At 40.9% G+C, this 25,966-nt stretch overlaps 1 protein-coding gene across 4 annotated transcripts in view; it reads left to right on the plus strand.

Annotated features, from left to right (window-relative positions):
* KDM6A (lysine demethylase 6A) overlaps positions 1 to 25,966 on the plus strand; it is a 305,237-nt gene that overhangs the window by 140,763 nt on the left and 138,508 nt on the right. For all 4 annotated transcript variants that reach the window (XM_019524155.1, XM_019524154.1, XM_019524156.1 and 1 more), the window contains exon 5: positions 17,377 to 17,435. In XM_019524155.1, coding sequence (XP_019379700.1) covers positions 17,377 to 17,435 — 59 coding nt within the window. The remainder of the gene's footprint in view (positions 1 to 17,376; positions 17,436 to 25,966) is intronic.

The following is a 25,966-nucleotide window of genomic DNA, read 5'->3' on the forward strand; positions in this document are numbered from 1 at the left end:
CTTAACAAAGTTAGATAACAGAAATAAAGTTTTCATGAGGTATTGCACTCTGGAATGCATACTTTGAACTACTTGCTTAATACTTGGTGCTTAATAAAATGTAATTGCTCGAGGACAAACTGAGTATCACTATGAACTATTCAGTGTTTATGCATATTTTTTTTTCCATGTGAAGCAGCAGTGGAAGTAGTATGTAAGAAGACAAAAAAATGGTGGAATGCATGCCATTATATAACATAGTTGTATGCAGTTGGCTTTATAATAATTTCTAGTCACCACCTCCAGGGAGAAAGGGAGAAAGAAACAAGTTAAAGATAAACGATTTAGCAGCATTAAGAGAGATTGAGGTATTCCATTTACTTTTTCTCATCGTGTATGGGTAAGGAAACATTTGCTGGCACTAAAAGATAATACATACAATATGAATTTAACTTCCAAAGCTCATTACAATAAGATATCATTGTAATAACCTGATAAAGTACAGTACAAGAATTAGTAATTGTATGGAAGACAAGATTATGTTTATAAGGTGTTTAAAGTGTTTTGGTAGTGGGAGCAAGCCAAGCCAAGTGATGGGATTTAGGAATAAGATTCTCTTAAGGATAGATTATTACAAAATAGCTAACTTTGAGGTTTCTTCTGTCTTCCTTTGAAACATACAGTGCAAGCCAGAGCTTGGGAGAGCATAGTGTAATTCAGAACAGCATCTTGTAGTTCCTACTGTTAGTATTTCAAAGATTATTTTAGTCATCAGTAATTAAATTACTGATGGATGGGGATGGAGGTAACATCAAGCACAGCAACATTAACTAGCCAGTTGAATTTTGGATCTAGCTAGTGGCCAGAAGGAAGATTCAGTGAAGCAAGAAAGCCTAAGCTCTGGGAGTGGTTAAATGGATAGAGAAGAGTACTAGACTTAGCATTGAGAAGGTGAAAGAAAGATATTCTTCTCTCTTATATACTGCATTTCTTTCCCCTATTCTTGTTGTTGCCTTTGGAAATAGCCCCAAGCTTAAGAGGTTGGAATCTACAATGTTTAGTGCTAGAGGTGGCTGACAAGCTTCTTCCTGAATTAAATGATGATTTCATTAAATTGAAATGTTTGTGGGAAGGGCTGGTGGGCTGCCCAGCTGCTTTCTGTTACTCTGGCAGTTGGCCTTCTTGCCTGTTCCTCAGCTGCATGGCACATAGGCCTGCTGTATTGTGTTTTGTACCTTTCAGTAAAAAAGATCAATTACCACATCAATTAGAATATTAATTTCAACAATCCTTCATTCTGAATTGTTTAAAATAAGTATTCAACCCTGAATTTTTATATATAAAATAGCCAAAAATTACCATTAAACTAAAATAACCTTACAAATAAAATTAATTATAGTAGTAATAATAATAATAATAAAAAATAACCATTAAAGTAACCCAAGTGCTTTGATCATGCCATAATATGCCACATCCCATTATTAAATGACATGCTAAAAATATGCTCACTTTATACTATAAGTTGAAATTTAATATAAAAGCAGGTCAAAGTTGAGACAAACATTGACTTTTCTGAAACATACTTTCAGGATCTTGTTCTATGGGAAATCTTGAAATTTGGACTTTTTTGTTCGGTTCCAAATCAAAACCCTATCAGGTTTGGAATATTTATATGGGGTGGCGGAGGGTCTGGATCTATTTCATTGCTGTCAGACCCTCTAAGCACTGTTTTAACATAAATAATATTTTTTTTTCCTTCTGGGTCTGTTTTCCCTTGCTTTCTCTTTGGATCTCTAGGGTAACCCTTTCCTATTATTTATTTGTTCCACTTTATTTTTGTTACTCCCTCTGTTTCAGTTTTTCCACTCCCATTTTTTTCTGGAGTGCTTCCAGTAGAAGAACTATGTAATTAATGATATTCAGGCTATTCCTACAAAGTACTACTTTTCAAGCAGTAAGTAACTGACAAGGAGATAATGGTGCTTGTTGTAAGCTCTGTAGGATTCTGACACTTGGCTGAAGATGGGTAGAGGGAAATGGCAACACAGGAAAATGAAATTCCATGCTCAAAGCCTGCTTTCTAGGATAAAATTGTTCAGTCTCACTTAAATGTTTTGATATCCATTAAATGGCTAATATATCTATACATTTTATAAAAAACTTGAATAACACATTTTCATAAACTGTTAAAAAATGAGCAAGATGGGGAGGTTGTTTATGTGAAACAATAGGAAACTTGAGCTCCAAGTAAGAAGAAACTGCTTAATTTCTGCACATGCAGATTATTTTTAAAAATGTAAGGATAGAATGAGTCGTGTTCTTGTCATTTGAATGAGTTCTTTAATTGCAGTTATTTAGATATACCCTCAGATGTTCCTATTACTTTTTGTTTTATTATGCTTATTGATTTGGATACTAGGATGTGTCAAATGTATCCATTATTGAACTATTTTATTGTAGTATAAGACATTGCATAGATGAAGTTATAAAGAAAAAACACAAAAGTATGTGTCCCCCAAATCAAACAAAGTGCACTTCTAAGTTGATTTTTAATCTTCAAAAGTTGGGCTGAACTTTTTCATATGGGCATGTACATTTAAAGTGGATAGGAAAATATATTCATGAAAGATGAGACCACGAAAATAACTGAAGAGAAATTGGGGATTTTGCTGTTGCATATCTCGGGGGTGGCAACATAGGGAGCCACACAGGGAGTTTTTGATGAGCTGTGCGCTGGGTCAGCACCCTTCCCTCCCACCACCACAACTCACCAAAGTTCCCTATGTGAGATGGGGCTGTGGATGAGTGGGGGGTGGTGTTCAGGAGTGAGATGGATGGGCGAGGCCAGACTGAGGGGCAGCATCATTGGGCAGCCCCTATCCTGTGTGGGGGGTGGGAGGGGGGATGAGGTTGTGTGTGTGGGAGGGTGGAGGGGGGGCTGCCTGGGCACTAGGTCCCAGGAGCCAGCCGAGCTGAACATGAGGGGAGGGAGGAGGGGGCAGGGAGCGCGTGCAGCAGAGCTTGCCCAGGTGGTGCTGTCTGAAGCTGCCCCCAGAGTGCTCTGCATGGATCTAAGCCCCTCCCAGGGCAGTCTGTACCTGCCAGCCTGGCCGTGACTCTGGTCCCAGCCTGTGTACAAAGCTTCCATCAGGGCTGCTCCTGTTGCAGCTGCTGCTCGGTTCCCCTCGTCTCCAGTGGTGGCTCCTCCTGCTGTGCTGCTCTGGTCTGAGAGGAAGCTTTAGCTGGGTGACTTCTGCTGCAATGAGCGAGGCTCTGGCTCCAGCTCCCACCTGCCTTCAAACCACTCCACCAGCCCAGTGTGGGTGGTTGAGTGGGTAGAAGGCAGTCAGGAGCTTCAGCCAGGCAGCTCTTGCTCCAGCACACACAGCTCTGGCTCTAGCTCTAGCTCCCAGCTGCCTTCCACCCACTCAGCGGCTTGCAGAGTGGGTGGAAGGCAGCTGGGAGCTGGAGCCAGAGCCCTGCACACTGTAGTAGGAGTCACCTGGTTGAAACTTTTTCCTAGCCTGGAGCAGTGCAGCAGAAAGAGGAGCTGCCACTGGAGATGGAGGGATCCAAGCAGCAGCTTTGCTGGGAGCAGCCCCATCAGAAGCTGTGCTGTGCAGCTGGGCAGGGCTTGGCCTCATGTGGAGTGCCATGAGGGCTGCCATGGGCCAGATCTAGTCAGTTGGCAAGCACTCTCCTTGTTGGCTGTATTTTGCCCACTTCGATATATCTGAACAATGGCTTGAATTTGGAGGAGATGGGTAGTTAGCTGTTTTAACCTGAAGTCAGGCCGGAAGAGATGCACCTTACAGACTAACTGAATCAGAAGTGCATATGCTTTTGTGAGCCAGCCTCTCTTAGCACTGCCCTCCCTGTGGCTGTAGTTACTCCCCTGAATATTTGTGAGTTTATTTGGGGAGAACTGTTGTTACATTTACTAAATCTGCAAAAGGGACTCTTGAATGATGTAGGACAAATCACTTAAAAGACTTGCCAGGATGCTGAATGCTACACAGCATTTCTAAAGTTGATAAAGTGTTGACTCCTGCCAAGGAGACCCTGATCCAGCCCTGTTCCCCTGAATGCCTGGATTAAGGTTGGACTGCCTCCTGCCCCCCTCCGTGTAGCCAGATGGGGCCTCACCATACCTGCCCTATGTGCCGCATTGGCTTCCACCAGCTGGATCTGACCTGTGGAGGGACAGGTCACTGCCCATCCACCCCATTGGTTGAAAAGGTTGAGTACCACTGGGTTAGACTTGGATTTTCATGGGATGACTCAAGCAGGAGGTTGAATTACTACATGACCTCTACAGGTCCTTCAAGCCCTATTTTCCTATGGTTCTACAATTCTTCGGGTTCTACAAAATTATTCAAAACATTAAGCCAAGGGGGAAAATGGTGTTTACATCAAAATAGTTTTACAGTTTCTAATACAAAATACACAAAGCAATACAATATTAATAACTAAATTTTTGGAACCTGCTATACCAATAAAGTATTTGCTTATCATCTAGTGACAAATTTGAAGAGAAGACCGGCATGATAGTGAATTGGTATTTCTTTTTTTCTAGCTGCTAAGTTGAGTTGTGAATAAAGGGAAGCTCCAGTAAATGGTAGATGACAATAAAATGTGAACAGTTCTGTAAAAAATACCAGTTCTTCAAGTTCTATTAATGTTACTGTATGCTCTTGGTCCATCATATTTATTACATTCTGTGACATTTATCATGAATTCTTTCAGGAGAGTGGTGCTTTGGGACCCCTAACCTCATGTAGTCTCTCTAAGTGCCTGCTGAAACAAGCCTAGGCATAGCTTCTAGGGTGGGATGAGTCTGTGGTTTATTAGACTCTGAGACCTGGCCTTTTAGTCTCTGAACCTCCCTGATTACCCATAGCCCTACCTTGGGTGTCCAGCATCCAGTTCAACTCCTGGTAAAGAACAGACAGACTTATGCAAATATTGGGTTGCCAAGGCATTGCTTTTGGCTGCTTTACATCCTGTTGCCTCTCCTGTTTTAACATATATATGAAGCCATTGATCAAAATCGTACAGAGATTTGGAATGAGGAGCCATCAGTATGCTGATGACACCCAGGTCTTTCTTTCTCATCTGACCCAGACCCCCACCCCCCAGTTTTGGTCCTTTCCCAGTGCTTTGCTGTATGTGAGGATTGGATGCAGGTAAACCAACTGAAACTGAATCCAGACAAGACAGAGGTGATGGTGGTGGGCAATTTATATGACCTGGGGGCACTGGGACACCTGTCATTGGGGTTCAGTCTCCCCATGTAACGCAGGTTTGCAGTCTGAGGGGTGCTCCTGGATCTTCTAGTGCACATGGATCTTCAGGTAGTGGCAGTGGCTCAGATTACCTTTGACCAGCTTCATCTGATGAGACCACTGGGACCCTTTCCTTCAGATTCCAATCTGGCCACTATTATCTATGCCATTATAAGTTCAGGAGTAGTATAATGCAATATGCTTTGTGGAGCTGCTTTCAGTGACCATCTGGAAGTTGTAGGGGGTGCAGGAGGTGATGAGGGTGGGTCACCAGGAGCGCATAACTCCGTTCTGGTCTGCACTGCCTCCCAGTAGCTTTCTGGGCATAATTCAAGTTGACTTTAAGACTCTTAATGGTCTATGCCATACATACTTAAGGGCCTTGTCTCTTGTACCCCATTGCAATCTATAAGGTCAGCCAAGAGCAGGTTTTTTTTTTTGCAAGTACTATCAATATGCCAGATTCACTTGCTGAAATGTGGGAAGTCATTCTCAGTAGTCACCCCTCTGCTCTGGAACTTCTGGAGGCCAGGCAGAACCCGAGCCTGGACAACTTCTTGAATCTCTGTAAGACTTTCCTGTTTATGTAGGCCTTTAGCAGGCAAAGCTAAGCTGGGATATGTTTGAGGGGGACTTAATAGTTTATTTTAGTACCCTGTTGGCTTTTATAAGTTGCTTTGTTTCTCATGTTTTATTTTCTTATTTACTTGTCTTGTAAGTTAGTTTTCTGTCTTCTGTAAGATGCCATATCATTCTAATAAATTAGTTAACAGGCAGGCAATCCTTGCCACTTCCAACACTTAAGCAGTCTCTCTATCCCTAGTCAACACTGCACAGCCCTGAATACCCCAGTGTTAGCTTGGCTGTTCTCATTAGATCTCAGGCCAACAAGTTTCTCTCTATTATTGTTGTCCTCGTTGCACGTTCCTTTTCAGGGCCATCCCCAACTATATGATCCCAGCCAAGGCTGTCTAGCTGGATCTTTAAAACCTCCGAGGATGGAGATTCCACAACCTTTCTGAGTAACCTGTTCCAGTGGTTTACTATGGCGGCAGTGGTCTTCTGAGGCAGTAGAGTATTGTCTGTGTAAGGGATGTTTTAAAAGCCCACCTGATAAAATTGATCCCTGCCAAGGGTTTCTATCCAGCCTACAGTGGGTCCTTTGGCCCCACCCAGCCCAGGCACTGGGGCAGCTTGGGCCATGGCATGTATAGCCAGTCCCACTCCCCCTGGGTGCGCAGTGAGGCAGGGGTAGCATGGCAGTTGACTGCTTTCTGGCTGACCCTAGGGCTAGATAGGATTGATTGTGGCCCTCCCTGCTGCACTGGGCTGGGTCAGCCTCCTTCCCCCCCCCCCCCCCCCCCCGGCCTGCAGCAGCTCACCAAAACTCCTTAAGTGGGCTTCCAGCCCAAATAGTTGCCCACCTCTGCCCTAACAAGTCCATAGGGAACCAAAAATTTTGTTATATGTCCTTACTCTTTGAAAATTTTTCTCATCAAACATCATAATTATTGGGTAATTTAAACTCAGTTAAACAGTATTTTGCGCTAGGGTTGAACAATTGTTTATCTTATTTTTAAGTTTGTTGATTGATTCTAGAATGTGGACAGGTGTCCCCTTTTAGCAGTTATATGAATCTGAACAAATACAGGAAAAATAAAGAATCTTTGCTGCTGAAATTGATAGTCTGCAAATTTTCTAAGGAATATAGTTGTTTGTGTATTAGAGCCTGAATGGAGTGTTTTATGCAACATGCATTCTCCAGGGAACTGTTTTGCATTGAGAACTCTCTGGAGAAACTGTTAGGTACTATAGAATCACTGGAGAGGTATTTGAAACTTATCTTTAAGTGTTCAGTCTGTAGGTTTACCTTAGTCTGAAATAAATATTAGCACGGTCTGGCAAAAAATTATTTAGTATGTTGCAGCATATTGCATTTTACGGGGACAAAAATAAGTGCATTAGAAATGTCAAAGATAAATAAGATTATAAATACTTTAATATATGGTAACCAGGTCCTATGTACTCCAAGACAAAATACTTGGCTAGAATATGCTTTGTTTCTGTGACATGCAACCTTCAGTTCTGTGGAAATGTTAATTAACTTTTTTTTTCCGGTAATATATGTTTGAGTCCATACATAGGGGTTCCGTCTCCTTGGGGCATATAGTTATGTAAAAACAGAAAAAACTTTTCTTTAAAGAAAAAGATTCTGATGCTTCTGAAGATAATTTTTAATGGCTCTACCATAACCAGTGTAACTTGCCTCTGCTGCCGTTCAGGTGGGGGCGGGGGGGGGGATAAGCTGCTAACCCTGTCTTTGTGGGAATGTCTCCCTTCCATTACCAAGTGGGAGGTTTGTTTATGGTGCAGTCACAGAGGTGGGGCTGTGTCATGTGTGCCAAAATCCAGATTGTTTTGGTCCAAACTCACGCATTTCACAGTCCAGATGGGACTGAGCTTAACCTGAGGACAGTGACTAATTAGATTGGGCTCTGGCTGCTTCATTATATTCCTAGGGTCCCTAACATCAAAGATGGGCAAGGGAGGAACTGGTGGTGGCAAGTTAGGAGAGCTGAGTTGAGTTCTGTTTTCATTTTTCCTCTTAATGGGTATTAGGATGGGAAATGAGCTGTTTTTGTAGCAAGCTCCTTCCTTCTGTGTTCCTTTCACTATAAATTATTTGTTAAATCTATATGCTGACCTTCTCCAAAAAGAGTAAGTGTGACATAAGTAAAAAACAAAATAATGTATAAAAGCAGATATAATATTAAATAAGATATATACTGAGAAGCAATAGTTAAGTTTTTGGGGCCAGAGAAAATAAGTATGGACACCTGACTCCACTACGAAAGAGAGATTGTGTCTGTACTTCTGTGAATTCCAAATTTTGACAGTGTTAAATTCCATGGGAAGTTTTGTGGATATGGAACTGCACCGTATGAGAGAACATATGGCAGTCATTATTTGGATTGTTCCCACAGAATAGAAACTAGCAATGTGGTTCTGGTTCTGCCGATCACAGTAGTAACATATAAGCTATAATCCTTGTCCTGAAGAGTTTACAGATCAAATACGCTTACGTAAGTAATGCATCATATGAGAGGTGAGACATGAGGCAAAGAGGTGAAGTTGCTTGCAGTCATTTGGGTAATTATGGATGAGCCAGAAACCCTGAATGCCAATTACAAGTGTCCCTGTCCAGTGTGCTAGCTAATTAGACCATCCTTTCTTTCCAGTCAGAAACTGTTAAAAAGGGCTTCATAACTACAGTGTAATTTTCGTGCCTCAATCCGTCACCATCTTTTATTTATACTAATGGCCCCAAAACCAACAAAGACATAACAGGATATCTTGTGTTTATTAGAAACATCAAAGGAAACTCTTCTCAAATAATGACAATCAGTTATGTGCTACAACACAGCCGAACTTTGTCCTGTTTTGAGTTTTGCCCTACCATGCAAGTAGTAATTCCTATAATTTTGTTGTGCTCTATTATCTGTTGTAATACTATATTTTTGTCTTGGTAGGATTCCATACATAGTAAGAACTTTAAGAATTAGCTTTTTTTAAAATTCAGAGGAATGTTTTTCTGTCATCTTTTCCATTGTGAGTGTTCGAAGAACAGTCCTGCAACAGTATGCTGAGTGTTAACCCCTAAAAGTGATCAGTCAAGTCACGTGACACTATCTACTTTCAACAAAATTAGCTTTTCCTTGGTTTCTTTTTTTGATTCCCTCCTGAATAGTGGAGCAAGAGTGGCAACTTTGTCTTGGATATTTTCAACATTTACTATAAGTTTTGTCCCCAAGCGTTGTAGAATAGGGTGTGAAACCCTGAATCTTCCATCAGCTGAAATGTTCTTCCATTTAGAGTGTAATACAATTTACAATAACTAATTCGAGGTCATTGTACAATAAGGTAGTTTGGTGAAGTTTTTATTGTACTTGCCTTTATTTTTAATGTGGCAACCAAACTAGCTTGTATTGTACTTGACCTCTTGGGTGTGGGATCATCCAGACTGCACATACGTTGTGGTGGTTCATTATTTTTATTTTGTATTTCATCTTTTTCTAAACAAAGTGTCGTATGCTTCTTGGGATGGTGTTTCTGAGTGCACCTTTTCAGACTGGCAGCATGGTTCCCAGACATGGCTAACCTGTACTATAGTTCCCCAACTTGACACAGATTTTTTTTTTACAGCGTTGTATTTGAAGAATTTTCTCTCAGGATTTTGTTGATTTCACCTTTGATTAATTATCAGTCACTGTAATAAATTAAACCAATTTTATAAACAAAAAGGAGCAGTACAGTTCAGCTGTGTATTTCAGCATCTAAACAAGTGTGATTTGTGAAGTGGTGGCAAGGATGTCTGAGGAGGAGTGATTGGGAGATATCATTGCTGCAGGCTGTCTTCCCATTAACCATGATTATATGGGGTGACAGAATGGGTAGAACTGTTCTGGGAATGGGTAGAGTTTCATTGAAGGAGCTTAGCAACCCCAGTGGGAAGTTCAGGAGTGAGGGACGAAAGCTGGGGCTGTTTTGTGCCTTGGGAAATGCATTGCAGCAGCCAGATCTTGCTACCAGGATGTTAATAGTGTCTGAAAGGGGCAGCCTGACAGAGAACCCCCCCCCCCCCCAATTGCCATTCCTACTCATTATTCACACCAAGAGTGCTAAAAACCTGCTATTTCCTTGCCCATCAGATGTAATGTTGGGACTGGACATGACAGTTCCCCACTAGCAATGAAACTGGGCAATTTCCCATTCCTGAAAATCAGTAGCAAGCTTGGTAGTTCCTCTCCTCTCACCCAGAATGGTGCTGTCCCAATGCCGCTTTCTGGGCTAGTGTTGCCAGCTTGGGGGGATGTACCAAACAAGCTTTCAAAATCTGCTTGACTTGCGGGGAACAATCTGGACTCCTACATCCAATTTAGGAAGTTTCACTACTTGCTCAGGCCTGATGACCAGCCAGGTCCAGAGGTCTTGGGTCCCTCTCCACAATCGGTCAATTTCACATTGAAAAAAAAAAAAAAGCTTAGTTTCTGTATTCACACAGAGTGGAAGGTGGGACCTCTAGCCTCTCTCTTTTTTGTTTGCAAGGCTATATTGCCTCTTAAGCCATGTGGAGGCCACATTTTCGGGTCCTTGGCCACTCTATAATTGTCTTGGTTAGTTTGTCAGAGAACAACACAGCACTGGCAGCTCCTTTTCTTCTTCTCTCCTCCCCTTACATTTGTAGACTGGTGTCCTTCAGTTCCCATTCTGTTCTTTTATAGTTCAAAGAAAATTGCTACAACTCCATGAAGTGTTAAACAGGCTTTATCAATGGCCATTTGAAACTAGTTGTAAACCAATAGAGATTAAGAATAAAAGTTCACTGACTGAGAAACTAGCAGTATTTACAGCTGTTCACTTACATATAACTCAACTGTCTGTTAATATTGACTAAGAAAGCAAAAAAAAAACCCCAGAAAAAAACCCTTGACAGAAATTGCAAGGTCAGAGAAAATACTGAGGATTCAGTATAGAGCTGTGAGGCATACTTTTCTAGTAGCAACCTCGTGTTTTTGTGTTTTATTTTTGTGCATCATAAACCAGTTGTTTGTATAGCAGTGGTATCAAACATGGCCCACAGGTTGCTGGACTCTGCACTGTGTGCACTGCAGGCAGCACAGGTGGGCTGTCTGTGGTGCCACATACAGTCTGTGTCCCAGGTCCAGCCTGCATGCTGTGGGCAGCACATACCCTTATTCAAGAGCTATGAGGATTCATAGAAACCATCTTTAAACCACTTGCTACTCTAAGCAAAAGTTTTCTACAAGACACCAGAGACTTCCTCAACAGAATTCCAAATACCAGCCGTCTGAGAAGGCCATACTTGCAACTATGGATGTCACCATCCCAAGCACACCAAAAAAACTCCCAATCTGCAGTCAGGCCCTTTTAATCAAAGATCAGACCTTGAGTAAGTGTACCATGGGGTAAAAAACGTTGGGAACCGCTGAAGTAAAAGATGCATTTAACTGAGGCATCTGATGGTTTGCATGAAGCTTTCTTTAAACTTTTTGAATAAATTGCTAGAGTATGTAAATAATATCAACTGGAAAATGGGAAATATGTTGAACCAATACTTATATTCTGTGCCTCTTATTTACAGATTGGTAGGGGAAAACTTTTATATACAAATTGCTAGGCACCCAATCTCATATACAAAGCACTGCTATTTTTCACTTTAATTGAATACTCTTTTCAGTTCATCTCATTCCGTGAAGAAACCTATAAAGATTGAGGAGCAAGAGAGTGTTTGTAGGTCAGGTAGTCTGTGTAGTAAACACATTCAACATCCCACCTGGCCCAGCTTTAGACTTTCACTTAAACACTGAAGTGCCACCCAGTCCTACCTTCTGTCTTCACTCTTACCCTAGAATCCTTCAGAAAGTGAATTGAGGATGTATAACAGTTTGTGTCAAAGTTAGTCATTTGAAGATATCAACCATATATGGGACCCTGCTTGAATTATTGGTGGGAATATAATCCAAATGCAAAAGCTGTGTAAATTTCTGTTATAATTTACCAAGTCCTCCTTAGCTACAAATCCAGAATCCCTTGTAAAAGATACTGTACAGCATACTTTATAATATTGTGACAGAACACCTTTTTGGGTGTCTGTCACTTTAAGGACTGGAGCAGGGAGCTGCCAGGTGGCTGATGAGAGTGGCCATTTTGGAGAGCTCTGTTATAAGGGCAGAGTAGTTTGTGGTCAGCTGCCTGGGGAATAACATTGCCTGGTGAAGCTCCTGTTCCAGGAATACTCGGAGGTAAGGATGAGGCTATGGGGGCAGAGGCAGCCTCACTGGTTCTGGGCATGACCTAAAACTGTACCCTGCTGGGATAGGGAGGCCTGGTGAGCCAGCTTGTGGCGGAGTAGGGCCACCAAATACAAGACTGAGAACCTACCTGGTGTAAGGGGTGCCCAAACCCCTGCCCCCACCTTCAGGTGGGTTACTAGGAGAGTTAAGGGGAGCCTGGCATGTAGAGTAGCTGCACCTGAGTTCTATGGCATGTTGGACCCTGGATGAGCAGCACCTGGGCCTTAAGAGTTGCAGGGCAGAGTTGTGGGCCAGTTAAGCTCAGGGAGGAGTGGTTGAGTCCTAAGGGGTGGAAGACCCCAGGCCCTAGTGTTAGGGGCGGAGTTCTGACCTGAGAGAGGGGTGTAGTGGTCCAGCGAGGGGCCAAGGGCGAATTAGACCCATAGTTGAGCAATCGCTCAGTCCTGTTCAGGTGAGGGTTACGAGAGAGGCCCAGAAGACTCTGCCAGGGTTGACCAAGGGGTGAAGAGAAAAGCCTGAGGATCCCCTTGAGTAGGGTGGAGTGTGTGGCCTGGGTAGGCAGTATGCAAGAGACCAGGTGAGAGCTGGTGGAGTGCAAGAGGTCCTGGTGAGAGGTGGGTGGTGGGTGTGGCCTGAGAAGGCAGCATGGTAGAGACACAAGTATGTGTCCAGTTTGATCTGGCTTAGAACCGAAGATGGAACATACTGTGAGACAACCGTGACGTATTGGGACACATGTAGGGGTGGTAGGAGTGTGTACATATCTCCCATGGTCATTTGGGTGCACGAAGGGCACCCTCCCGCCTATTTGACATCATAACCATTTTTCAGCCAGGCACAGCAGGCGAGCAAAGTGTGTGGTTTGCCCATAGACAAGGGTGAGGCTGTGCTAATCAGGCCTGAAAGGTGCCTTTGTCACAAATATATTACTCTGAAAAAAAATTGTGAGCACCAATGGTGTCCTGTACACTTAGAGCTACCAGGTAGACGTGGTCTGTAATAATCTGAATCATCATGTGTTTTGGAATAAAATATTATATAGTGCAACTCTTACTCTGCTTTAGAATGGAAGTGACAGCATACCTTAATGGATGTTACAACCAAGCACACATCTAAATACAGAGTAAAATAAGTCAGACATACCTAAACCAGAAAATATAAAGGAAAGCTGTTTCATCATAGCCTAAAAAACAAGAAGCAGGATATAAAGGAGTACTTTTAGATGATCAAAACAGCCAGAGTAATTCATTTTTAATGCACTTAGAGACCAAGATTACAGCTTGAAAATTCAAACAACCATATTTTCTTGCTTTACAACCAAATTTAAAGTCTTAATTACAGTTGGACAAGTCATGGAATCATTTGCTTTCCTCCTCTGTTGATCATAAAATACTAGCATTACTTTGAGTTAAGTTTTGTCATGATCTTTACAAAAGATGCATGTCAGGATCTGCTAAGTTGTAAGGTCTTATTATATAAGAGAACCTTTTCTTGTGGTGCCAGAATGTTTGTAACAACAGCTGTTACTTATTTGAATAGCTTGTGTGGCTGTCCTGAATTAGTAGCTTCCAGTGGAGGAATTAAGAAATCATTTATTTTCTAGCTTTCAAGCTGGCACCTGCTACTTCTTACTTGGTTTTAGGAGCTCACATACCCTGTCTTAGAGAGTTATTAGTCTCTGGAAGAAATAAAAGCGTAACTTCCTAATAAATTATTAAGTCAAGATGAGAGATCATTAATGACATTTATGGGTTTTTGTGTTTCCTGAGCTTTAAGCGACCAAACAGTTTAGATTGCTGTCAATTTTTGGTGGTTGAGAAATTAAGCTCAGTCTGGTTATTGAGATCAATGGTCAGCAACCTTCTCCAGCTGTGGACCAGAATAATCCAGTTTGCAAGCAAATCTAGGACGTAGTTGCCACCTGCACCTTTTGCCCTCACTGCAGCGTGAGGGGAGCAGCACCCACTGCCAAAGCCCCATGTCTGCAGGCTGGATCAAATGGCTCTATGGGCTGTAGGTTGCTGACTGCTGATCTAGACTACTTGAAGCATCAGAAACACCAGTGGATTGAAGTTGGATGATTATCAGGAATCTGGAGTACCATACAGTATGAATCAGTGGAGGATGTAAAGTCTTAGTTTTTCAAAAAGAAGTTAAACTCTGATTAATTTCTAACTTATACTGCACGGCATAGGTCAGTTTACCTAAATGTTTCACAGTTGTTGTTTTGCATTATTGTTATGTTTGGCTAGCCATGGAAACATGTCCATATGAAGTTTAATGAATATTTACATTAAAGCTGGTTTTAATACAATGTATGTGCTTCCTAAAAAAAATTGAGGCTATTGCCAGGATATCTTATCTACTTTGAAGGAACATGAGCAAGTACAGTATGAGTTTTATAGCAGAAGGAACTTAAATATTCTGTTCCTGAGATGTGGTCTTACTAAGTCTTCTGCATTTAATAAGGTTTGAAGGGTCCAGATAATCACAGATGATTTTCCATATTCCCAGCACATAGCAGTCTTGTTCAATTCTGTCTGCCAACAGCATGTGTTTAATGAGTACAGTTGCCACTGCTTAATATCAGTAGCCAAAAAAAGCTTTCACATATATTAAGAAGAAGAAAAAAAAAGCAAGGCAGAACAATACAATGATTGTACGGTTGGGAAGTTAGGTTTGCTGTATAAGCAGAATGTGGCTTGGGCTCTCTTTCTGAAGTCTGAAGTATTGAGATACCAAGGGCAGTATTGTCTAGAAATACGTAGCCAGCCAGGTCAGAGACTTCATCATCTTAAACATGGTTAGACATCCAAGTTTGTCTTCTCTCTGTCTTGTCCCCCTACCTACTAGTATTGATTAACAGCATCTCATTAATGTTAATCAGTTAGTGAAATTCTGTACTTTAAAAGTTCCTTTATTACAGGTCCAAAAATCATTTTTGCCTTCCTTTCTGGGTTAGTTTTTAATAAATGTCTTAGCAAGGCATACATTTATGTTTATCTATCTATCATTCAGTTTTTTTACTTTCCTTCATTCCTAGCACCTAGTTATTAAAAGATAGCTAGAAAACAAGTATGTAAGTAAAGAATAAAATTAAAGTTATTTTATTTCTGTTATGTTAATCTTTTTCAACCACAGTTCCAGAAGTGCTTTAAAAAGCTCAATCAGTACTTTTGTACCATTAGTAAATGTTTTGCAGGAGAGTTGAAGTAGTAGCTTTCAGTTACTGTCTTGCGTGCAGTAAGCATTTACTGAACCACATCACTTCTGCATAGTCATAGACGACGTGCATTTCATGGTGTTGCTGCATAGTTTTCTACTTTGTTTCTGGCATACAGTGTAGGCAGCCATTTTGCTATTAGTTTCTGAAACACCGTTGAACACGTTTGGATCATTGTGGGATCTTGTACCACACCAGCCACCATAATATATATTAATTCTCTACACACTGCTGAACCTAACCATTGTAGAAGCTGTGTTTATACACTCCCCTTGAAAATGTCTTTTTGATATGGAATATTTAATTGCCTCTGGAACTATTTGGAACTTGCAGATGAAGTTCCGATTTAAGTGGTCTTCTTACAGTGTTTGTATCTAAGACACAACTAAGACCAGTGGTCAGCAACATTTTGCAGCCATGGGCCAAATCAACCCAGCTCAGGTCCCAGGTTGGTCAGTGCTTCCAGCCTACTGCTGCTTCTCCCCACTGTGCAGTAGTGGCATGAGGTACAAAGCCCCCAGCTCCATAGGCTGGATGTTGCTGACCCTTGACTAAGGCTGTTCTTTGAATTGATCTGTGCATCAGTTGTTTTCAAAATGAAGCTTGTTTTTGTTTTTGACCTATAAAATTTAAACAGATTTTTAGTTATGACTGTGATATAGATACCACAGCAGCTGACATCATCTTGGCACTTAATGGGATGAAATTAGAAACAGGGTTATGTTGATGGAAGAAGTCAGCAGCTTTGAAACTTTCATCCTTCCTTGGCCTATTGGAGGCCGTGTATTGGAGGCCATGTACTGATAATTTATCTTTTCTGAAAACACTGTTTTGACTTCACAACATGAATGGAAACAGAAATGTCTTTAAGAGAAGTCTCAAAATATGTCTTAACTTGTATAAACAAGTACTTGCGTTGTGGCATAACGTTTCTTGAAAGAAAAATTAGTTCATGTTTGTAATTGTTGGAATGTTTTTCAAAAATATATGCAAATTATTTGTAGAATTGATTAATATGTTCATCATGTTAAGAAAGGCTTAAATGGTGATCCTATTACCTTGCATTCTAAGCATGGATTTCTTAGTTAAAAAGAATGATTTCTTACAAAAATATTTATATATGTACATTGAGACTTTTCTCCCTTATGTAGACAGTAACTAGATTGCAAAACATGGAAATAAATTCCTTGTAAATTTCAGAAAAGCTACTAACATGAACTCAGTCATCAGATATGAAGTCACAGTGGTTTTAAGTTGGAATGTAATGATCTGAACTCTTAGGATATGTCTCCAACTGCTCAGTCATGTCACCAAGTATGACCATACTGAAATGTCATGGTTGCTCCATGTTTCCTGATCAGAGGCAGTATAGCACATGAATGCTGCTGTGCATGCCAGCAACCTTTGCAGAGACGCACAGTGTTTTGATTTATACACAGTGCTGTGCTGAAGTGGCTACCCTTCTTCTGAGAGCTAACATGTGCAAAGGAAGTGTGGTATACCTCTGCAAGGTGCTCCCTGACACCATAACTGAGCAGTTTAGACATGCTCTTAGTATTCAGGTGAAATGGAATATCCTTAAGCATGATTTCATGTTCACCTTTATAGTACTTCAGATACTGAAATTAAACTGTTTGCATTTATATACAGTGCATAGTTATGCCTAGTGGTATAAAATGTTTTTTTTTCTTTCCATTTTAAATGAAAAGCCTTTAGCCTTTCTTCTTTCCTCTTCTTTTACAAGCAGAATACACTGCTTCAGGGTCCCTGGCTTAAGATTTTTTAAAAGTTGTTATCATTATTTATTATTCTTTTATTTCGGGGTCTCCATAACTAACATCCTCTCATAGCTGAAACAAAGATTGAAGATTTTCTAGTGAATCTTGTTTTTTAAATAATTTGCATTCTGTTTCTAGAAAGCTAAACAGAGTATTTCATATTGGCAATTACATTTTAATCAAACACTTTAACATGCACAAAAAATTGTGCTTGTGTTTTCCTGTAATGTATGGGGCTCTTATCTGAGTTTTAAACTTCTGTTTTTCCTTTACAGAATGCTGCCTTTTTGTATGGCCTTGGTTTGGTCTACTTCCATTACAATGCATTTCAATGGTAAGTTGGAATAAATCCTAACGATATCAGATGTTCTGTTTTATACTATATTAAAAAAATGAATATTCCAAATACTAGCTCACTTTCCATGCAGGATGTTTTAATTCCTTTATTCTATTTTATTTTTTGTAGTAACGATCAGATTTTCAGAGAGATTGTCCTGGAATTCATCATACTATAAGCTTGTGGTGACTATATTTGCTTAAATAGAAAGTAATGTATATTTAGCTTTCTTCAGTATGACACAGCAAATTAAAACAAGGATAGTTAGCACAATGTGACCATGTAAGTTTCTGAGGATCAGCTACCAGCCACAGGTTTGGGAACCATAGCCATGGTTGTGAAACCTTTGTTCTCCAGTTTTATATTTTTCTAGTTTTGTTTTTTAGGTTTTTGTTTTTGTATTTCTAACTGAAATATTTCAATGAGTGTATCGTATTTGAATGGTTTTTGATATAGCGGACTCAGAAGATGAAAAATAAATATGACTGTAATCTGTAAAAAAGGCTTTGCTTCTTAGGAAACAAGGAAATGACAGAATTAATTGTCTGAAAGAATTGACGGAAAGCTGGAAATGGGGGTAGGGAGAATGGTGCAGTCACTGGTACCTGGAGAGAGAAGTTTTGGGAGCAGATGGCATTATTGTAAAGGGAAGGACTTACTTGCTACATTTTTGCAGAGGCTTGGCTTGCTATAAGAGAGAAACTTGCGTAAGATGACAACATATGTGATATGGTTTTACATGATGTGAATAGCTTTTCTTACTCTGTAGTCTTCAGTGTTGACTTCAAGCACTAGTAAATATGAAATGTTGCTGATCAGCTCAATGCCAATATATACTGAATGATCTTGAGACTGTGTAAATTTGTCTGTGTGCCTTTTGTTGAAGGAAATGATAGAGTGCTTGTGTGATGTTAAAAAAAATTCTGTTTCTAAAGTAAAATATTAGCACGATAACTTATTTTATGGCAGTGAGACTAAGGGTTCGTGCTCACCTTAAAGTGCAGACCGTTTCATCGCATTCAGATGTGCCATTGAAATAAACTAAGTGTTGAAGTAGGAGAGAACATTGAGTTTTGATCTTACAACTGAGAATTTTTTATTGCTGTTGGTATAGAATCACAGCACATTCTGTACAAGAATTTATAGACTGAATTTACAAAAGTAATTAAAAGAAGTTTCTGAGGAATTTGACAGATTACAGGCTGGTGACCCTGTAACAGTGTCATTGGAAATCTGGCTTAATCTAATTAACAAGAAAGAATCTAAAACACGTGAGGATAAAATCAAAAGAGTTTTTAGAAGAGATTCAAATTAATATGTTACCAGTGACATAATCCCAGATAGAACATAAATTGAGCTTGGTATAATAATGAGAGACTGAGACATGGGTAATAGAATGAAGTAGTGTCCTTTATTTTCTTTTGCCTTTAGCATTCAAGATAGTTTTCTACCACAGTTCTGTTTGAAAAGAATCTGATTCAGTTCTGTTTTTACATAGACAGGTTCATAAACTGGAAGTAAGTCATTTCCAACCAATCCTGTTCTGCTGTCATTTCTTTAACTTGATCAAATTGTTGATCAGTAATGTTGTTTTGGCTGTTATTATTGAAGAAGAGGAAGTGTTCCTGATAAAACAAGTTGTTTTTTGTTGGCAAAGTTCCAAGAGTATTTCTCCATATGCCATTATCTGAACCAGTTTATATATGCTATTGGCATTGCTTAGTCCATGGCTGTCTCTCTACTTATCTTCATGTCACTCATGGCAATGTAAGGATGTCATATTATAGGCTCTGCTTACGGTGTCCTGTTAGATGGTATAGGATTTAAAACCACAGAATCATTGGAAATTATGGTTGCAAGGGACCTTAGGAGGTCAACTAGTCCAACCCCCTGTCCAAAGCAGGACCATCCCCAACAAAATCATTCCAGCCAGGGCTTTGCTGAGCTGGGCCTTAAAATCCTCCAAGGATGGGGATTCCACCACCTCTCTAGGTAAGCCATCCCACTGCTTTGCCACCCTGCTAGTGAGAAGTTTTTTCCTAATATCCAGCATAAACTTCCCTTGCTCGAAATCAAGACCATTGCTCCTTGTTCTGTTATCTGCCACCACTGAGAACAGTCTAGCTCTATCTTCTGTGCAACCACCCTTCAGGCAGTTAAAGGCTGTTATCAAATCCCACCTTAGTCTTCTCTATAGACTAAATAAAACAACCCAGTTCCCTTGGCTTTTCCAAGTCATGTACCCCAGCCCTGTAACCATTTTTGTTGCTCTCTGCTGGACTCTCTCCAGTTTGTCCACATCCTTTCTATGGTGGTGGGGGTAGGGGCAAAACTGGATATACTCCTCCAGATGTGGACCAATTCAAAATAGAGGGGAATAATTGCTTCCCTCAGTTTGCTCGCAGCGTTTCTACCAATGCAGCCCAGTATGACATTAGCCTTCTTTGCAACAATGGCATACTGCTGGCTCATATTAAGCTTATTGTCCACTGTAACCCCCAGGTCCTTTTCTGCAGAGCCTGTACTGTTGTTTTATGTGTACTGGTGCAGGCTGGGGCACACAGACCCTGTGAACCTTGGGGGTGCTTTGCCCACAGTAATATTTCTGGCTGGTTCTTTCAGCACAAAGCGTCCCAAGATAGCATCAGGTAGAACTGAGAAAAAATAAAAAAGGCAAACTCTGATGGCCAAGCAGGGGCTGAAGGCCTCTCTCCCCCTCCCTCCTCAGTAACAGAGCAAAGCAAGCTGTAACTCGACACCTTTATTGATGGGCGGAGGGGGGAGTAAAAGGAGGCAGTCAGAACACACTTTGAGCAAACATAAGCAACTTGTGTCTTACGGAGTCTGGGTATAGTGACCCTTTTAAGCTGCAACTAGCCTAGACATAATTCCTAACTCCAGGTTTTTACTCACAGAAAAACACCAGGCAGGAGCCTGGGGCACTTGCTTGCAGCTTTCAAAATGCCCACCAGAAGGGAGAAAGTGCTCCTCCCTCCCCCTAGGAATTTTATCTGGCCAGGTCACCTGAGTGACCAGCCTGAGCCAAGAAGAAAGCGAGGAGAGAGGGGGGTCACTTGGGATAGCCCAAGTGAGGGGCAGAAAGAGGGGGAGGGGATTTCTTCATAGGAGGTAGTAGTGAATATCATTGTTGCACAAGTCTTGAGTCTTGCAAGTATTATTCTGCTCTTACCTATTTTCCAGTCTGCTGTGGTTCTTTAGGTAATATCTCTTATGATCAAGGTAACTCTTTCCTTCAGCTGAAAGAAAATGATAATTTTCTCCTTCAGTCTGCTATAGTCTTCTTGCCATTTACTTTCAATTACACTGACAGTATCACTACCATATTTTTCCCTCTTGCACCTTGAGATGACTGCAACTACTGCAATATCATTTGTACTTTTTCCTTATGAAACTGGTGAAGAATTACGGAAACTGGATTCAAAATAGTCAGTTGTTTAAAGAGAACAGACCTTAGGCAATTAATGGAAATTTCCAAATAATGGAAATTTTTTTAGTATGTTTGAATTGGTTTGATATGAGACAAGCTTAGGAGACTTATCTAGCTAGTAGAGTAGGACCTTGGCTGTGTTGCTAAATCTCTTATGTTATGAAGGTTTCATTTTGGACATTCAGCCCCCATACACCCAGTGGGAGAGCTAGGCTGACCACAGGCATCTTAACCACTATGATTTAACTTTACACAAAGCATTTCTGCGTTTTGCAATGATTAGAGTAATGGATAATTTGGTACTCAATTAATGCCAGAATTCTTGCTGTTGCTATACTGGAGAAACTGTTGGACAGTAACAGTAGGAAATTAAAGAGGAACCTTATTGCTGATAATGCATATAAAATAGTGCACTTTTTTTTTTTTTTTAAGAACAGTTGTGGGTTTTCAATGTTTTACTGGGGGTGGGGAGCGAGAAGGAGAAAGAGGGTTATGGTCAGATTGAGAGGAAATATGCAACAGCCTAGAGTTGCTGGCAGGTCACTTATAGTTACATCCTGTACTGTAGAACATATTCCTATATAACGTTATTTGGATGTATAAGTAGAAACTAAATAGGGATGTAATGTATCATATTTAAGTATAGGCAATTTTAAATGTTAAGAGTGTGCCTCTAAAAATGTGTAAACTATATTCTTGTTATCTTGCTGCTGTGATGTGTATTACATCGGCAGCTGTGCATAACAGATTGGGGAGTTGACTGGGCTTTCCTGTTGCATTGTTTTGCCAGTCAGGTACAACACCAGAAGGATGATATGGTGGCAGTGCCCTTTGTACAATGGCAATTTATGCCATCTATAGTGTTTTTTTTTAAATAATCCTTATTTAATTTAATTAAAAATATTATAGGATTCTAGTAAAATCTCTTCTAATTTGAGAGTTTGGGTTTGGTATAGGCTTTGACAGAAAAAGTTTATGTAGACACCAACATTTCATCACTCTAGGTGAAGAGTTAGACTCTATCTAACACAATAACAATAAGCATAATAGATAATGTAGTAAAAGTATTTTGTAAAATAACCTTAAATTGATCACAGTTATGTACACAGATGGAGATATACCTGTAAATATATGGACTAAACCCATTATTAAGAAGAAAAAAATCACTGTGATTCCTTCGTTCTTTCATTTTTTGCTTCAACATTTTCTTGGCTATTTTTCTGTCTCTGTTCTCCTTATATAGGATGATTTTTCCTTTTGTATTTTCTTAATTCCCTACAGTATTCAGATTAAAAAGAAATAGAATTTGCCTGATCAAGTGACTGATAATAAACTAATAGAAAAATTGACAGAGATCTGGAGTTGCCTGGATTCTCAGGAAGGAAGTAGAAACCATTTAATAGATTCATAGATGTTAGGGTCAGAAGGGACCTCAGTAGATCATCGAGTCTGACCCCCTGCATAGGCAAGAAAGAGTGCTGGGTTCAGATGACCCCAGCCAGATGCCTATCTAACCTCCTCTTGAAGATCCCCAGGGTAGGGGAGAGCACCACTTCACTTGGGATCCCATACAAGATTTTGGCCACTCTAACTGTGAAGAAGTTCCTCCTAATGTCCAGTCTAAATCTGCTCTCTGCTAGCTTACGGCCATTATTTCTTGTAACCCCCAGGGGTGCCTTGGTGAGTAGAGCCTCACCAATTCCCTTCTGCGCCCCCATGATGAATTTATAGGCAGCGACAAGGTCGCCTCTCAATCTTCTCTTGTGGAGGCTGAAGAGGTCCAGGTGCCCTAGTCTCTCCTCGTAGGGCTTGGCCTGTAAGCCCTTAACCATACGAGTGGCCCTTCCCTGGACCCTCTCCAGGTTATCCACATCCCTCTTAAAGTGTGGCGCCCAAAACTGGACGCAGTACTCCAAGTATTCCTGCGGTCTGACCAGTGCCTGATAGTGACCAGTATCACCTCCTTGGTTCCATTTGTCATGCATCTCCTGATGCACGACGAAGTGCAGTTAGCTTTGCTTATGACTTTGTCACACTGGTGACTCATCTTCATCTTGGAGTCCCCTATGACTCCTAGATCCCTTTCCACTTCCGTGCTACCAAGTAGGTCATTTCCTAGGCAGTAGGTGTCTTGGATATTTTTCCTCCCTAGGTGCAGCACTTTGCATTTCTCCTTGTTAAATCGCATTCTATTGTTTTCTGTCCATTTGTCCAACCTGTCCAGGTCTGCCTGGTTTTAAACTCTTTTACAGTGAGATGCCCCCACTCCTCTTCCCTTTAGCAGCTTGGAAGTGACAGAGGGTATGGACACATGTAACAATTAGTGTTTCATTGCCTTTGAAAAGTTTCAGAGGGCCAGATGTACAGATGTGTGTGCCCTTTGAAATGGCCAAAAGTGACTGAAATCCTCTTAAGATATAGTACTTGGTTAAACAAAGTACTGGTTTTGAAGTGTTTCACTTTTGGTTGTGTGTGCAGACAACAGCTGGGTTAAGCCTGGAGCTGGGCTTACCCCCTGCCCTCCCTTCCATACCTCTAGAGGGCCCCAGTGACTATGGAACCAAGCCTCCCCCCTCTAATCTTCTCCTGCAAGAGGGAAAGCAGAGGTTCAGGGTATTGGAGAGCTCCCACCACCTCTCCCTCTCCCCATTTTGCCACTCATTTCAAGAATAGGCTGGATTATTTCTTGATGTTAATGGGACACATCTTTCTTTTAAATGCTGCCAGCCAAGCCCTCAAGATAGTTTATTGAAAAATTATATTTAAGAGGAAATATTTGACTTTTATTGTAGATTAGATTACACCAAATGGTATGTATTTTAAAATGTTTTCTGGGGAACATAGCTTTTGTCTCGCTTAAGGTTTTTTAGTCCAATTTTTCTTTTCATATTATATAAATTGAGCAGCACATGATACTATTAATATGCTCAATATATTTTGCAGGAGCCAAGGTACAAACATCTTTAGTAAAGTGCACCTTAATGCCTTTCTCTTTTCTATTATGGTTACAAAAAGTGATTTTGTTTTAAATGGAATAAACAAATAGGTTCCTCAGTGTTCCTTCCAGCTTTAAATAGTTTCAAGCACTCTTTAGTACATGGATTTATTTCCCCAAACTAAAGGATGAAAAAGGCATGTTTTTAAGATTCCTTTGTTTTAATATTGTCAGCACATCAATAATGTGACCCCCACAGGAATACTTTTAAACAAATTCTCCATTTATGTGTCATCTCTTGCCTACTATTGTTATATCTTTCTGTTCTCCATATACTTGTGTTCTCTCTATTTTTATGCTGATGCTTTCCTCTGTGGGCACTTGCAACTGCATGAAAATGAATTATATTTAACTTTCTGAAATGTTTTGCACACGTTTCAGTTCTTCAGCCCTCTTAAATGGTATAAATAACATTTTATCACAGGGTTTAGTGGATTTACAACTGTCCCTCCTCCCCATCAAGGCCTCTCTTTTACTGGATACATAGCTAGTACACTCTTATGGCCTACAGCTGTAGCCTGGAGAGTGATGTGGCCCTAGCGGTATCCTTCACCAGTATTAACATACTGAAGGCCCAGATAAATGTTGGAAGTAGCTTGTTTTTAGAAAATAAACTTAGAAGTGCCATTTCCACTGTTAGATTCATAGATTGTTAGGGGCTGGAAGGGACATTGGAAGATCATCAGGTCCAGCCCCCCACATCAGGGAGGAAAGACAGCTGGGGTCACGTGACCGCAGCAAGGTGATGGTCCAGTCTCCTCTTGAAGCTTTTCAGGGTAGGTGATTGCATCCTTCTGGAGGGAGCTAATTCCACAGTCTGAACCCCCTAACTGTGAAGAAGTTTTTCCTGATGTTGAGCCAGAAACGGTCTTCCAGGAGTTTGTGGCCATTACTCCTGGTTTTCCCCAAGGGTGTCTTTGTGAACAGTTGTTCACTGACCCCTTGATGTACTCCCCTGATGTAGTGGTAAGCTGCTACCAAGTCCCCTCTCAGCCTTCTCTTCTTTAGGTTGAAGAGTGTCAGGTCCCTCAGCCATTCCTCGTATGGTTTGCCATGCAAGTATCTAATCATACAGGTGGCCCTTCTGCACTTTCTCAAGTTTTACCATGTGCTTGTTAAAATGCGGTGCCCAGAACTCCACACGGTTCTCCAGTTGGGGTTTTACCAATGCCAAGTTGAGCAGAAGAATAACTTCCTTGGTTTTGCAGGAGATGCACTGATTGATGCATGCCAGAGTATTATTTGCCCTGCTGGAAGCAGCATTGCACTGCTGACTCATATTCATATTGTGGTCTTTTATTACCTGCAGGTTCATTTTGTTCGTGGTGCTCGTCAGTTTGGCGCCACCAAACCTCTGGTATGTTGGGGATTGTTCATCCCTAGGTGGAGCAACTTACATTTCTTGATGTTGAACTTCATCTGGTTTTGACTGGCCCAGCTTGCTAGCCTGTGTAGATCTGCCTGTATCTGTTGCCTGTCTTCAAGCATGACCACACTTCCCCATAACTTGGTGTCATCTGCGAATTTGACCAGTGAGCTCTTCATCCCCACATCCAAAAAATTGATAGAGATGTTGAAAAGTACTGGTCCAAGCACTGACCCTGTCGGACACCACTGGTCACTTCTCACCAGGACGACACAGATCCATTCATTAGGACTGTCTGGGTCCTACCTCGCAGCCAGCTTCGTACCCATCTAACTGTCTTGTACGTAAGCCCACAATCCTTCAATTTTCTTATGAGAACATAGTAGAATACCTGACCAAAGGATTTTTGGAAGTTAAGGTATATAATGCAACCTCCTTTCTCTTATCCAGGTGGTGAGTTTCCTGATCATAAAAGGAGAGGAGGTTGGTAAGACAAGACCTGCCCTCAGTGAAGCCCATGCTGGTTGTCATTCAGAATCCTACCTTCTGGAAGCCTCTCGCACATAGACTCCTAAATGAATTTTTCCAGGATTTTCCCTGAGATAGAAGTTAGGCTAATTGGCCTATAGTTACCTGGGTCCTCTCTTCTCTTCGAGTCCTCGGGGACCTCTCTGGAGTGCCACGAGTTTTGGAATAGTTTTGCCAAGAGCTTCGCAATG

This window comes from Gavialis gangeticus, unplaced genomic scaffold, assembly GCF_001723915.1.
Source record: "Gavialis gangeticus isolate Ggan-Ray unplaced genomic scaffold, GavGan_comp1, whole genome shotgun sequence".
Lineage (NCBI taxonomy): Eukaryota > Metazoa > Chordata > Crocodylia > Gavialidae > Gavialis > Gavialis gangeticus.